The 12,690-nt window shown below is 51.1% G+C and overlaps 3 protein-coding genes across 3 annotated transcripts, besides 1 other annotated feature; all 3 read left to right on the top strand.

The window, feature by feature from the left end:
* Positions 1-12,690: part of a sequence feature (contig 1.166 664..41526(-1)) that runs on past both edges of the window.
* On the top strand, positions 1,299-3,202 carry ANIA_08952 (protein CYP676A1; the record flags this gene model as incomplete). Its single annotated transcript, XM_677129.1, has 5 exons — positions 1,299-1,700; positions 1,775-2,536; positions 2,634-2,735; positions 2,801-2,929; positions 2,993-3,202. The coding sequence occupies 5 exons, from the start codon at positions 1,299-1,301 to the stop codon at positions 3,200-3,202; spliced, it is 1,605 nt and encodes a 534-aa protein (XP_682221.1).
* ANIA_08953 (protein agdB) lies at positions 6,173-9,433 on the top strand (the record flags this gene model as incomplete). Its single annotated transcript, XM_677130.2, has 4 exons — positions 6,173-8,102; positions 8,175-8,310; positions 8,368-8,501; positions 8,560-9,433. The coding sequence occupies 4 exons, from the start codon at positions 6,173-6,175 to the stop codon at positions 9,225-9,227; spliced, it is 2,868 nt and encodes a 955-aa protein (XP_682222.1). The 3' UTR covers positions 9,228-9,433.
* Positions 10,266-12,573, top strand: ANIA_08954 (uncharacterized protein; the record flags this gene model as incomplete). The annotated part of the gene is made up of 4 exons (XM_677131.1): positions 10,266-10,674; positions 10,857-10,895; positions 10,961-11,390; positions 12,009-12,573. The coding sequence occupies 4 exons, from the start codon at positions 10,266-10,268 to the stop codon at positions 12,571-12,573; spliced, it is 1,443 nt and encodes a 480-aa protein (XP_682223.1).

Genomic DNA, 12,690 nt, shown 5'->3' with positions numbered 1-12,690 from the left:
CGAACTTGAAAGACTTGTCGGTTCATTAAAGAGATGCTCGGCATAAGGTAATAAGTTTCACCGCCAGAATAATAATAGCTTAGTTGAGGATCCGCCGGAAATGGCGGCCCAACAATCTGGAGGCAAGCAGTGACCTGTCAAACAATGCTTGCCGTGTTCTCTTGTGGATAGCGCGGCTAGCCAATGCAGGTTGACCATTGCCATGCCCTCCCGAGTTAGTAGCGCCGGGCAAGATACCAACCTCGGGCTTTACAATGGTCTACGGAGTACGTCAGTTGTGTATGGAGTATCGGCTCTAGCTTGCAAAGCGCACTGGCAGCGGGCAGTGCCGCAAAGGTACGTTAGACTAATGAATTTGAGGCCGACAGAGATAAAGGATATAGGGTTCCCCAACTGGCTAGTAGTTCCGCGGAACCTTACCGGACTCAGCGTCTGCTTTTGTGGGTAAGCAATCTCATTCCTTGCTGACGAATGTCTCTGCAGTTTCCGCTCACGCGGAAGAATGGGTGGGGTAGGGAGCAGTGAAGTCCACGAGCTTGCTAGGATTGGAGACAGAAAGGGGTACCGGGGGCATCTATCTTCTAAAAATGCATGCCGCTTCAGGAAAGTGGCCTATCAAAGATCCTTGTCCTAAGTCCGCAGAAGTTAGGAATGGCGCCCGTTCCAGGCGCGGTCTTGGCCAATACTATCCACGGTTTAGTCGTTTTTAGCGGGCGTCGAGTAACTGCTGTTTCTTCTTATCCAGAGCGCTGTTAAGCTGAGCAGGATCAATGGGCAAAGGCTTGGCTGGAAGCTGAGATCTAGTAAGAAGAATGCAATGAATGATATCCAATTGACGGTAACATGTTGTCGTGCTATCTGATATCTCTTAACCTAAAAATATATGGATTTCATCCCATCCAGTAGCTACTAAGTGGCTACTAGCTTGGCCCCTTTCGGGGAAGCTAGGGCTAACGCCGTTTCCTGTCACCGCGCGGGCCCCCACTCAGCGTGCACAAGTCTGGCCCGATTAAGAGGCGGCCCGTTTCAATTTGATACATCCAAGAGCTAGCATGCACGGTTCTGCAATCCGGCTGGCTTTACACCGGCTACTGGTTGGAGGCAGCTTGCAGAAAGTACGCAGGATGGACCGGCGCTCCACGCGGGAAGGGCCGCTGTCATATTGTGTCCGTGGTGGCTGGAGCGAGATATGTCTCTCCTCGTTATCTACCCCGTTGACTCGTCACTTAATGTGTCTGTTACACTGTTCTTCAAACAGACTCTAGAGCAGAACAGACTGAAAGTCCCGACTCGTCACGATGAGTTCTCCATGGAAAGTGATGGATCCCAATCTGGCTGATATGCATCAGATCGCCTCATTTTTGGGTCTACACCGCGTTGCACTGTTTCTGATTGCTGCTGTCATCGTGCGTGTGCTCTACCGCCGGTACTGGTCGCCTATTCGAGACGTCCCTGGGCCCTTTTGGGCTTCGTTTTCGAGTCTTTGGAGAGTGTATCACGTCGTCAAAGGGCATACGGAACAGCAAATCCTCAAGCTACACAAGGAACATGGTATTGCCCATCCATTATTGTTGCGATGGAGGCTAGAAGAGAAGATAACGTCTGGCACAATAGGCGACTTTGTCCGCATCGCCGAGAATGAAATCAGTGTTGCCCACCCCGACGCTGTCAAGCAGCTCCTCCACGCCAACCTGGCCAAGGTAAGTACAGCAGCGTGACGGAAAAACTCCCATTGCAATCTAAAAGCGACAGTCTGATACGCCAGGATCAACAGGGCACGTTCTACTCCGTCTTCTCTCTCCCCGATTACCGCTATGTCAATCAGATGTCCGAGTTGGACCCGACCCGACATATCCAGAAAACACGCAATCTCTCCGCCGGCTTCTCCTTGTCAAACATCACAAAGACAGAACCATACATCGACAGATGCCTGAAGGTTCTTAGTAGACAGCTAGATGGGCTTGCAGCCTCTGACGCCCCAGTGCACTTCCAAGACTGGTTCAGTTTCTTCGCGTTCGATGTCCTCGGCGAGGTAACCTTCAGCAAGTCCTTTGGATTCCTCCAAGAAGGGCTAGATATCCGCAATGCGATTGCGAATACCGGTTCTCTTGTTTACTATATCTCTATCATGGGGAACTATGTCTGGTTTCATAACCTGACGCTCGGAAACCCGCTCGTTAGCCGGTTAGGTCTCCAACCGAACTCCCATATCTTCGATACGTGTCTCCTGGCTATTGACAGCCGCAAGAACAATCCAGAGCTTCGACATGACATGATGCAGCGTTGGCTGGACATGCGGGCGTCTCATCCAGAACGGATGTCTGAGGAGGATATCTTTGGGGCCGCCGTCGCTAATGTTGGAGCAGGTGCGGAGACGATTAGTTCGACGGCGCAGGCGGTAATCTACTACCTATTGAAAAACCCACAGTATCTGGCTACGGTCAGAAAAGAGCTTGATGAGGCCCAGGCGAAGGGAGAACTCTCGGATGTTATCCAGTATGGCGAGGCGACGAAGTTGCCATTCTTGCAGGCTTGTGTGAGTCACCTACTTCCGGGCTCGGTTTTTTCTCGTTTCTTGTGGCTACTATTCTGTATTCTATATATGATGCTAATCTGTCTGGCGTGGTGGGTAGTTGAAAGAAGCATACCGCTTCCACCCTGGTGTTTGCCATAATCTGCCTCGTATCTCACCCAAGGGGGGCATGACGATTGCAGGGCGATATTTCCCTGAAGGCGTAAGGCTCAAGGCCCATAAATACGCCTTCCATACTCTTGATACTGAAATTAAGCGAAACTGCAGGTCATTCTAAGCGTCCACCCCTGGGTTATACACCGCAACGCCGACATTTTCGGTGCTGACTGCGATACCTACAACCCCACCCGCTGGCTGCAAGGCGACACTAAGAGGATGGACTATTTCTTGATCCACGTACGTTCCTCCCTGATTGCCTCTCTCGTTCACCTCATATATTTAATGTACTGATGAATACAGTGGGGTGCCGGCTACAACCAATGCCCTGGCCGGAACCTGGCGCAATTCGAGCTCTCCAAGGTCCTTGCAACTGTGCTGCGAGACTACGATATCAAACTCATGAATCCGAAGAGCGAGTGGCGCTTCGAGACTCGGTTCCTGGCAGTGCCGTATGGGTGGCCGTGCCAGATTCAGAGGAGGAAGCGGGGGATGGTGCAGGTAGCTGCATAGGGTCTTGGTTCGGCGCGCAGAATGGGTGGCAATGTCTGATAGCGAATTGTGGCGTTCCGAGTACTAATCCATAAATCTGAACAGATTTTCCTGTTCCCTCAGCATGCTATTGCCTGACCTAGGTTGCGAATGGGCCCACGAGTTTCAGTGGCGTCGTGCCATGGGTGTCCCAACTGGCGCCGGTTGCCGTTACATTATTAACTGCCAGGAACTGTGGTTAAAGTCCATTATAATGCTTGGTATGTTGAGTCAGAGCCCGTCTCTTCTAGCTCGTAAGGCATGTAGTGTGCCGGAGAGATTCTTTACGGATTATCTTCAGCTCCTCGCGCTAGATCTGCATTTACAGCTACCTGCTTGGAATCTAAGTCTCAGTGACGACATAAAAGCCTAAATCAGTGCCAGAAATGGGGGTTGCGTAACTCGCAACGGTCACGGTTGTTAAAAACCGGAGAACTGCACTCCAATGCTGCTCCACCGGTCAAAGCGCTCATTACCGCCACAGTCTGAAGTTTTGGCATAGTGCTACTCGCGTTTGTGACAACGTGAGAGAGTGGGTTTTGAGGAGGATCAATATTTGCTTCCCTGTGTTCCACAATCTAAGAACATACGATGTGCGATCTGCGGTGGGGACGAAGGGTTTTTAAACTAGACCTTGAGGCCGCGTATAAAGGAATACGGCGGATAAGAGTTGAGGTGCTCGGAGATTAACTCGAGCTTACATTTCCAAACATAAGATGCGCTAGAATAGTCATAGCAATTGATCAGTTGCATGAGTAAGGCAGGCGTGGAACTACCTAACTAAGCGTTCGCCGGAAAGAGGTGAAAGTGCCGTCCTACATTGAGACTTTTGGGGCCGTGAGTTGGACGGGAGGCGCTTGACCATAGTGACGATACTTAATACATACTGACCAGGACTCCATTCATCTGCTTCGAGGAAACAGGGCGATGGTTTGTCTTCGAATCTGCTGCAAGCTGGGCAGCTTTGCGTCACTTAGACCATGTCCCTATCAACCATTTAGGGTTTCAACAAATTCCATCCGTCCCTTCTGCACATCTTGATGCCTTCCTAAGACTATGCAAATCATCCCCTTGAAAGGCGAAGTTTGACCCGGTTAACAGGGGTATATAGATAGCGAACTGGCACTCTGAATCTGCGCTGCCAGGAAGATATGCATTTAGTTTTCCAAAACACAAACCTCGTTACACAAACCTCGTTAGTTAGTCCCGACCTCTGTTTTTTGTCGAATTTGCTTGGCTTATCGTCTAAATGACCACCTTTGCCCTGCGGTCCGGCTCACCGCACCATCCATATACCTTCCACACGTAAATGCCCTGCATATACACTCGATCACATCTAGCAAGCCGTGTAACTGCTACCCAATCATTGCTAGTCTCGGATCATGGATGTTCTCGGGTGGCTCGCAAACATAGGTTGCTATTTTGTATGCCGTGCTGCTTCTCTTATACTCACCGGCTTATCATCGACCTCGGGTAAGCCATGAAGCCAGTATTTACAGCATCAGCAAAAACCTCCGTATACTGGCTATAATGAATTCATCTAGCGTCTTCGAATCACTTGGCCGGCTTCTCCGGACCGCTACTTTCATTATCCACCACGGCGCGGTACTTGCCATTACAATTCTGGCTCGCGCCATTCCCATCACGATGTCATAACGTGTTCGCCGATCCTATAAAGGCGCTCCTGCTCATTTTGACTAGACTTCTTGCCTACACTGATACCGGTTTATATGGCTAGACTTTCTAAAGGGCTTCGATATTGCATGCACTTTTTGGATGGGATCAAAAATGGGTGAGGCACCAAGTCACGATTGGATCGGCCCTTTTAGCTATATTCTCTTATTGCTTATAGTCCTTGTATATCAGTACTACTGTAAAAACATCAACGACAAAAATTATTGAGCGTCTTAGCCCTTCAACGTACACGGTATTCACCACTTCTGCGATTCGCTCCGTCTTCGTCTGCTGCAGTGACAGCCATCAGCTGCTCCCGCCTCTGCTTCATGCGTATTTTACCGGCAAGGCTTTCCTGTCTTTCTCATGAAGCTTGTTGAAGCCGTCAATCCGCAGCCTATCTGGTTGAGTTCGCCGGTCAACCGTACTGAAAGTAGCATTGAGGGGCAGAACTTATTCGTTTCGAGACAGCAATGAATTCTCAAGTGACACCTATATCTGCCCAGCTGTTGTCTCTTCATTCTTCTTTGGACCAAGTTTTTACTGGAGTACAATGACCCTGTAATCCTACCGGGTGGGCCTGATCTGGCCGTCGGAGAACGTAGGGTTTCCCTACTGCCCTACTGCCCTTTACTAGGCCATTATCCTGTCCACCACCTTTCGCTTCCGGCTTTTCTTTCTTTCATACTTTGCTTTCCTCCTTGAAATTGTTTACTTCTACCATTGTCTATCAGTTTCTTGTTAAGCCACCTCTGGTCTCCCGGGTGGGTATGGGCCGATCCCAATTTCGCAGTCTTGGCACTTTTACTCGAAGATGAGGGAAGGTCAATCAGGCTCAGCCTCATTGAGCGATAGGCCGCCAATTCTCAACCTAGCGAGTACGAGCTTAAGCAGTTTGGCGGAGCCCCTGTTCTAGAAGCTGTCCAGCTCGGTGTCCTGTATCATGAAGCGCATTCGATCGCTTGGCTGGCGTCAGGGTTCGTCCAACGGCACTGAATCCACGATCACTACTGGGTAAACACCCCGCAAGCGCCTGGGCAGCGACCAAGGTACGGAAGGTCCGGGCTTTCAAAAATTACCGCGGGACTACTCCGGAGTCGACCGTTAAGCAGGGTCGATGATTGGGTAGTGCTGGCGAAGCGTTGCATTTGCTCGGGCTTTTACCGGAGACTGCGGAGTCCCCAATTCTTGGCAGTCCATGAAGCGGAGTATAAAAGGCGTCCGGCAAGAAGATAGAGTATCCTGTAGACCAGCTCTTCCTCACTTTGTGGAGTCAAGATGCGCTTTCAGCAGCTGCTTCCATGGGCTGCGGCCCTGACTGGCTGCGTCGTCGCCCAGAGCCAGGCCGGCGTCGATCCGCTCGACCGTCCCGGCAATGACCTCTACGTAAAGGACCTTTCGAACTGCACTGGGTACAAGGTCACCAAGCATTGGAAGACCCGATCCGGTTTCTATGCGGACCTGGCGCTCGCCGGGCCAGCATGCAATGTGTACGGAATCGATTTGCCCAAGCTGAAGCTCGAAGTCGAGTATCAGACCGATGAGCGACTGCACGTCAAGATTCTGGATACCAACAACACAGTTTACCAGGTGCCAGACAGCGTCTTCCCGCGCCCGGGCTTCGGCCAGTGGTGCTCGCCCAAGAACTCTAAGCTCAAGTTTGACTTCAAACCTGACCCGTTCTCGTTCACCGTCTCTCGCACAGACACCGGCGAGGTGCTCTTCGACACCACCGGCACCAAGCTCGTGTTCGAGAACCAGTATCTTTATCTGAAGACGCACCTGCCGCAGAACCCGCATCTGTATGGTCTGGGAGAGCATAGCGACTCCTTCATGCTCAACACCACCAACTACACCCGAACAATCTACACCCGTGATGCTTACGGGACGCCCCAAGGCCAGAATCTGTACGGGGCTCACCCGATCTATTTCGATCACCGGCAGGACGGCACTCACGGTGTGTTCCTGCTCAACTCCAACGGTATGGACATCTACATCGACAACGAGGGCGGCCAGTTCCTCGAGTACAACATCATCGGCGGCGTTTTCGACTTCTACTTCATCGCCGGACCATCCCCGCAAGATGTGGCCAGGCAGTATGCTGAAATTGTCCAGCCGCCCCTGATGGTTCCATACTGGGGACTCGGTTTCCACCAGTGCAGGTACGGCTACCAGGATGTCTACGAGGTGGCCGCTGTCACCGCCAACTACTCCGTCCACGATATCCCACTGGAGACCATCTGGACTGATATCGACTACATGGACCGTCGGCGCATCTTCACGCTCGATCCCGAACGATTCCCACCAGAGCTGGTCAAAGACCTTGTGGACACTCTTCACGCGCGAGATCAGCATTACATTGTCATGGTTGATCCGGCTGTCTACTACAGCGAGCCAAACCCGGCGCTTGACGCCGGTCTGAAGTACGATGCGTTCATGAAGGAACTGAACGGCACTCATTACCAGGGTGTCGTTTGGGCCGGTCCCAGTTACTTCCCTGACTGGTTTCACCCGAACGCTCAGGAATACTGGACGGAGCAGTTCCTCAACTTCTTCGACGGCGTCAACGGCCCGGACATTGATGCCCTGTGGATCGACATGAATGAGCCCGCCAACTTTTATAACCGCCCCTACCCAGGCAACAACACCACCCCGGAGGAGTTTGCCGAGGCGAATGACAACCCCCCTGAGCCACCGGCCGTGAGGGACGGGCCAGATGCCCCTATCCCCGGGTTCCCGGATAGTCTCCAGCCAAACTTCGCTTCTGGCCAGACAAACGAGAAGCGCGCAGTTGTCACCGTCGAACGTCGGGCTCGGTCTCAATCGCACCGCCAGCTCGGCGCTGGCCGCTGGCGGTCTGCAGTCCGCCACTGGCCGCGAGACCCAAAGGCTGGCTGGCAGCACGGCCGCAAATCCGGCTCTGGCTGCGGCCCCCACGAGTGCAGAGGTCTGCCCAACCGCGAGCTCATCAGGCCGCCGTATATGATTCAGAACGGCGCCGGCCCAACGCTGGCGGACAACACTGCGGACACGGATATCGTGCAAAGCGGCGGATACGTCCAGTACGACACGCACAGCCTTTACGGCGCGATGATGTCCACTCATTCGCACAATGCCATGCGGGCTAGACGTCCCGATGACCGCGCATTGGTGATCACCAGGAGCACATTTGCCGGCTCTGGAAAGGATGTCTCGCACTGGCTTGGAGGTAAGGAATTCCTGCAATCTAAATTTGCGGCAAGGGGGAACAGCTGCTGACTAGCCCTACTTTTCTCTGCAGATAACATCTCCGATTGGCTTTCATACCGACTGTCCATCTCCCAGATTCTCCAGTTCGCCTCGCTCTACCAGATCCCCGTTGTCGGCCCTGATGTCTGCGGCTTCGGTGGAAACGTAACTGAGACCCTCTGTGCCAGGTACGATCGCCCTAACTCGACAGCATCTTACGTGCCTGCTAACATAGTCTCTACTAGATGGGCTACCCTCGGCTCCTTCTACACTTTCTTCCGCAACCACGCCGAGATCTTTGCCAATCCCCAAGAGTTCTACCGGTGGCCGATCGTCGCCGAAGCGGCCCGCAACGGCATTGCCATTCGATACCAGCTGCGTAAGTCTGCGTTCACCATTAGATCCCAACATAATTAACATTGAGTCCGCCAATCTAGTCGACTACATTTACACAGCCATCTACAAGCAGACCCAAACTGGCACACCATCCCTTAACCCGCTCTTCTTCAACTACCCCTTCGACCAAAACACTTACGGCATCGATCTCCAGTTCTTCTATGGCCCCGGCATCCTTGTCTCTCCGGTCACGGAGGAAAACAGCACCAGTGTTTCCTACTACCTTCCCGACGACATCTTCTATGAATGGGGAACTGGCAAGCCCGTCCGCGGACACGGCGAGTACGTCTCCGCCGAAGTCGACGTCACCCATATCACGGTGCACTATAAGGGCGGTCTCGTCTATCCACAGCGGATCGAGAGCGCGAACACCACAACTGCGCTGCGCCAGAAGGGATTCAATATCGTCATTGCACCGGGCTTGGATGGCTCTGCTCATGGAGAGCTTTACCTTGACGATGGCCTGTCGCAGGTGCAGGATAAAGTCTCCGAGATTGACTTTAGCTATGTCGATGGCGTCTTTGAGATGAAGGGCTCGTTTGAGTATGACCCAGGCGTCGGAATCGAGCGGATTACTATTCTGGGTGTGGGGGCCAAGCCCGAGGTGGCGGCTGAGGACGCGGAGGTCGAGTATGATGAGGAGAATCAGAAGCTGGTGCTGCACGTCGATGTACCCTTGACGCGAAAGTCAAGTATCAAGATTGCTTGAGTGGGAGGGATGGAATGACAGGGAGAGGCCATCAAGTTGCTTGCTGCCTACTTAGCCTAGTCAGGCTTGGACGATTGCGCATACCTCTGGTTAAGGCAGATGTTCCCTGATCAGTGGAGGCAACCATTGCCCCCCGTTCACTTACCACTTGGATATGCCCATGGCTCTAATAGGAATACTTAATCCTAAATAATACATTATTATGACAATCTCCCAAAACCTATTTCCGGCTGATGATAACGTGCCTGGACTCCGTGCAGCTGGAATTTGAATACAACAAGGAGCACCGTGAAGCTATATAAGCCTAGAGAAACTATAAGAATGCTGGCCTTGTTACCCTTGTCTCTGTTCATAGGTACGGACTCATGTGCTGCTAATAGTCGACTTACTCATACTTGGCGCAGATTATTCATAATCATTGAGTACTTACTCTATCGTAAGGTTGCTGATGGAGGACGGTTGGCAATGTGGACGGAGCTTAGAGCGGCATGGAGAAAGAGCTATTTTATACTAGAACATATACAATTTGAAAAGGTACAATAAGAGGATTATACCACATTTGCGCCTTGCTCAATAATACTTCATACTATGTCCTCGGCAGTAGGCCGGAGATTAATCATAATATCTGCGACAGACTATTTTCGAGAGAGTGTAGTTTGTACTCGAGAATGACATCTGCTTTAAAAAAAGAAGGACTTTTCTGACAGATTAGTGCCGGGCTACTAAAGGTTCTCGAGCCATATCGAGTGTAGTTGGACGTTTTACAAATCCGTAATGACGAAAACACCTGCAGCAACAGTGGATATGGCCGTGCTGATGGAGTTTTGACGCAAAATGTCTACGAGGTATCACTAATCAATATAGATCTCAAATTGCTTTTGTACCCATGCTGTCGGATAATCCTACCGCTTAGATATCAGTAATACGTAGCCGCGGTAGATACAAGCGTATATTATGCCTGATATCTTAAGGCTGAGAAACCTAGAAAGGACCTATTGCCAAGTTAACGCATACAGAGAAAAACACGCGGATTCCACCATGTCAGACAGAAAGTTGATCCTTGTTATGGGAATACTGGCGCTCAGGGCACTCCCGTTGTCAAGGGTACGTCGCATTCCAGACGGGATTGCGAGGAACAGCAGTCTAACATGGAGAATGATAGCCCTTTCCTCAAGTGGCCGCTACGATGTCCGAGTACTGACTCGAAATACCGCCTCAGAGCAGGCTAGGAAAATGGTTGTGCTACCTCAGGTAACGCTCCAGCAAGGCTTCCAGGAAACCAGGCAGATCTCCACGCTGCCTTCGCCAGCGTATACGGCGCCTGGACGGCTTTACGCTCGGGGAAAAAGCGAGCTGATCTACGGTATACGAGCGTACGAGATCGCTCGTCATCATGGCGTCAAACACTATGTTTTCGCGAATATCGACTATACTCTCCGTAAAGCAGGTTGGGATGAGCAGTACCATTGCGCACATTGTGATTCCAAGGCGGATTGGTGATCTGATCCTCAACCATGGCCAGGAGGGGTTCACAGCTGAGACCCCGGCCAGGAGTCCCGTATGATTACTGTGCTGCTGACCACGGGGCCGTACATGGATATGCTCTTTGATGGAATGTTTGTCCCAAAGGAAAAGAGGATGGTTCATTTGCTTGGGAGAATCCGGCTGGTAAGCTTTTCTCTTTTCTTATATTAGAGAACGGCCGACTGTTATCTAATCGTCACCTGAATTAGCGGACGGCAAGATCCCGCTCATTGCACTCGACGACGTCGGAGTCTACAGCCTCTGGCTTTTTGACAACCCCTCGCAGTCCGCAGGCCTTAACCTCGAAGTCGCGACAGATCAAGTAAGCTTCGCCGAGATAGCGACCACTTTCACTAAGGTTACGAGAAAAAAAGGTATCCACAAGCGGCTTTCTTTAGATGAGTACCTGGACGAGGCCGAGCTGTATCCAGGAGCGTATGCAAACTGGGCGGTGGCCTCGGATGTGCCTCGCGACGAGTCATTTATGACCTGGCGGGAGAATTTCACAGCCTGGTGGGGGTATTGGAGTGAGGGCAAAGGTGCAACAAGAGATATGGCACTGATGGATCGGATTCACCCGTCTCGGATCCCAAGTTTGGAGGCGTGGATGAGAATGAAGGGGTATGATGGCCGGCCAAGGTCTGTGCTGAAGGGTCTTGATGATCTTAGAAGAGAGAAAAGTGTTTAGTTTAAGATTTGAAGAATCTTGTCATATAGAGCTAGTCAACCTAAATTGCTCAACATCAATTACTTGAACTAAATGGGTTTTGAAATCAGTTGCTAATAGAAACTTTGACTTCTTGCCCTGACATTGCCTTTGATGGCTACAGATGGAACTAGGTAACAAAAAGACCACAGAAACAACATTAACAAGCATAAAGTCAGCAACTGCCGTTATGAAAGATGGATCTGATTGGATGGGAGTATTACAGGATTGGGGAAAAGAGGGTCTGCTAGAGGTGAAGTGCAATAATTATCACTAATCACTGATTATTAGCGGCGAGTCCATGGGCAGGACCTGATTAGTGAACAGTAACATTTAACTTGCAAATATCTGATGAATATTCCCATCATCGCGGAATACTGACATCTGCCGAGGTATTTCGAGTTAACTGACTAATGGTGTTCACAGAGACTAGAGGCCCAATATCAGCGAAGATCTGTCCAACAGATATCATAAATAGTCTAGAACCCTTGGTGTATCCCCTCTGCACCATCACAGCTTCCAGGTCTGACATTTACCTGAACATACCACAGGCTCCATCCTCCATACCCGATCATCATGGCCTCATTCCTCGTAGATGGACGATTCCCGCCCGTCCCATTGCCTCCATCAAAAGATATAAAAAGCGAAGAAAGAAGCACGGCGATTGACTTCGTCAACCGTCACAACCTCATTTTCCAAGAATTCAACTACGACAAGGTGACAGCCACGTTTCTCCCAGACGCCATCGTGTACCATAGCCACGGCACGATCCGAGGTCACGCCGAGATCAAACAATTCCTTGAGAATGTGTATGGATTCTTCATCCCTGGCATTGGTCGCAGTGCTACAAACCACGTTGTTGACCGCGATGAGAACGGAGGCGTCGTGGTCAGATATCAAGAGACTCTAATTAGATACGGGTGGGGCGAGGGCGAACCCGATGCAGATGTTGTTGCTGGGCGCGACATAGTGAGGGCCGATGGATTGCCAGCGATCTGGTGGTTTGGACAGGTCGTTGATCGCTTGAGGATTGCCGCGAATGGATGGAGAATCTTGGAGCGGTACTTGGGGGGTTCTTTCAGAAATCAGAGCTTGGATTTGACCAACAAAGTGTGATACTTTGATATCTATCCTAATGCATCTGCCTTGCCGCCGCCATTACTCCCTCCCCACGCCTCCTTATTTACACTTCAGTGCCACTAAAAGGAATAACTTGCGGTTAGAATCAACTTT

Source organism: Aspergillus nidulans, chromosome VII (assembly GCF_000011425.1).
Source record: "Aspergillus nidulans FGSC A4 chromosome VII".
Taxonomy (NCBI): domain Eukaryota; kingdom Fungi; phylum Ascomycota; class Eurotiomycetes; order Eurotiales; family Aspergillaceae; genus Aspergillus; species Aspergillus nidulans.
Note: the sequence above shows the minus strand (reverse complement) of the source record. Positions and strands in the feature narration are given on the sequence as shown.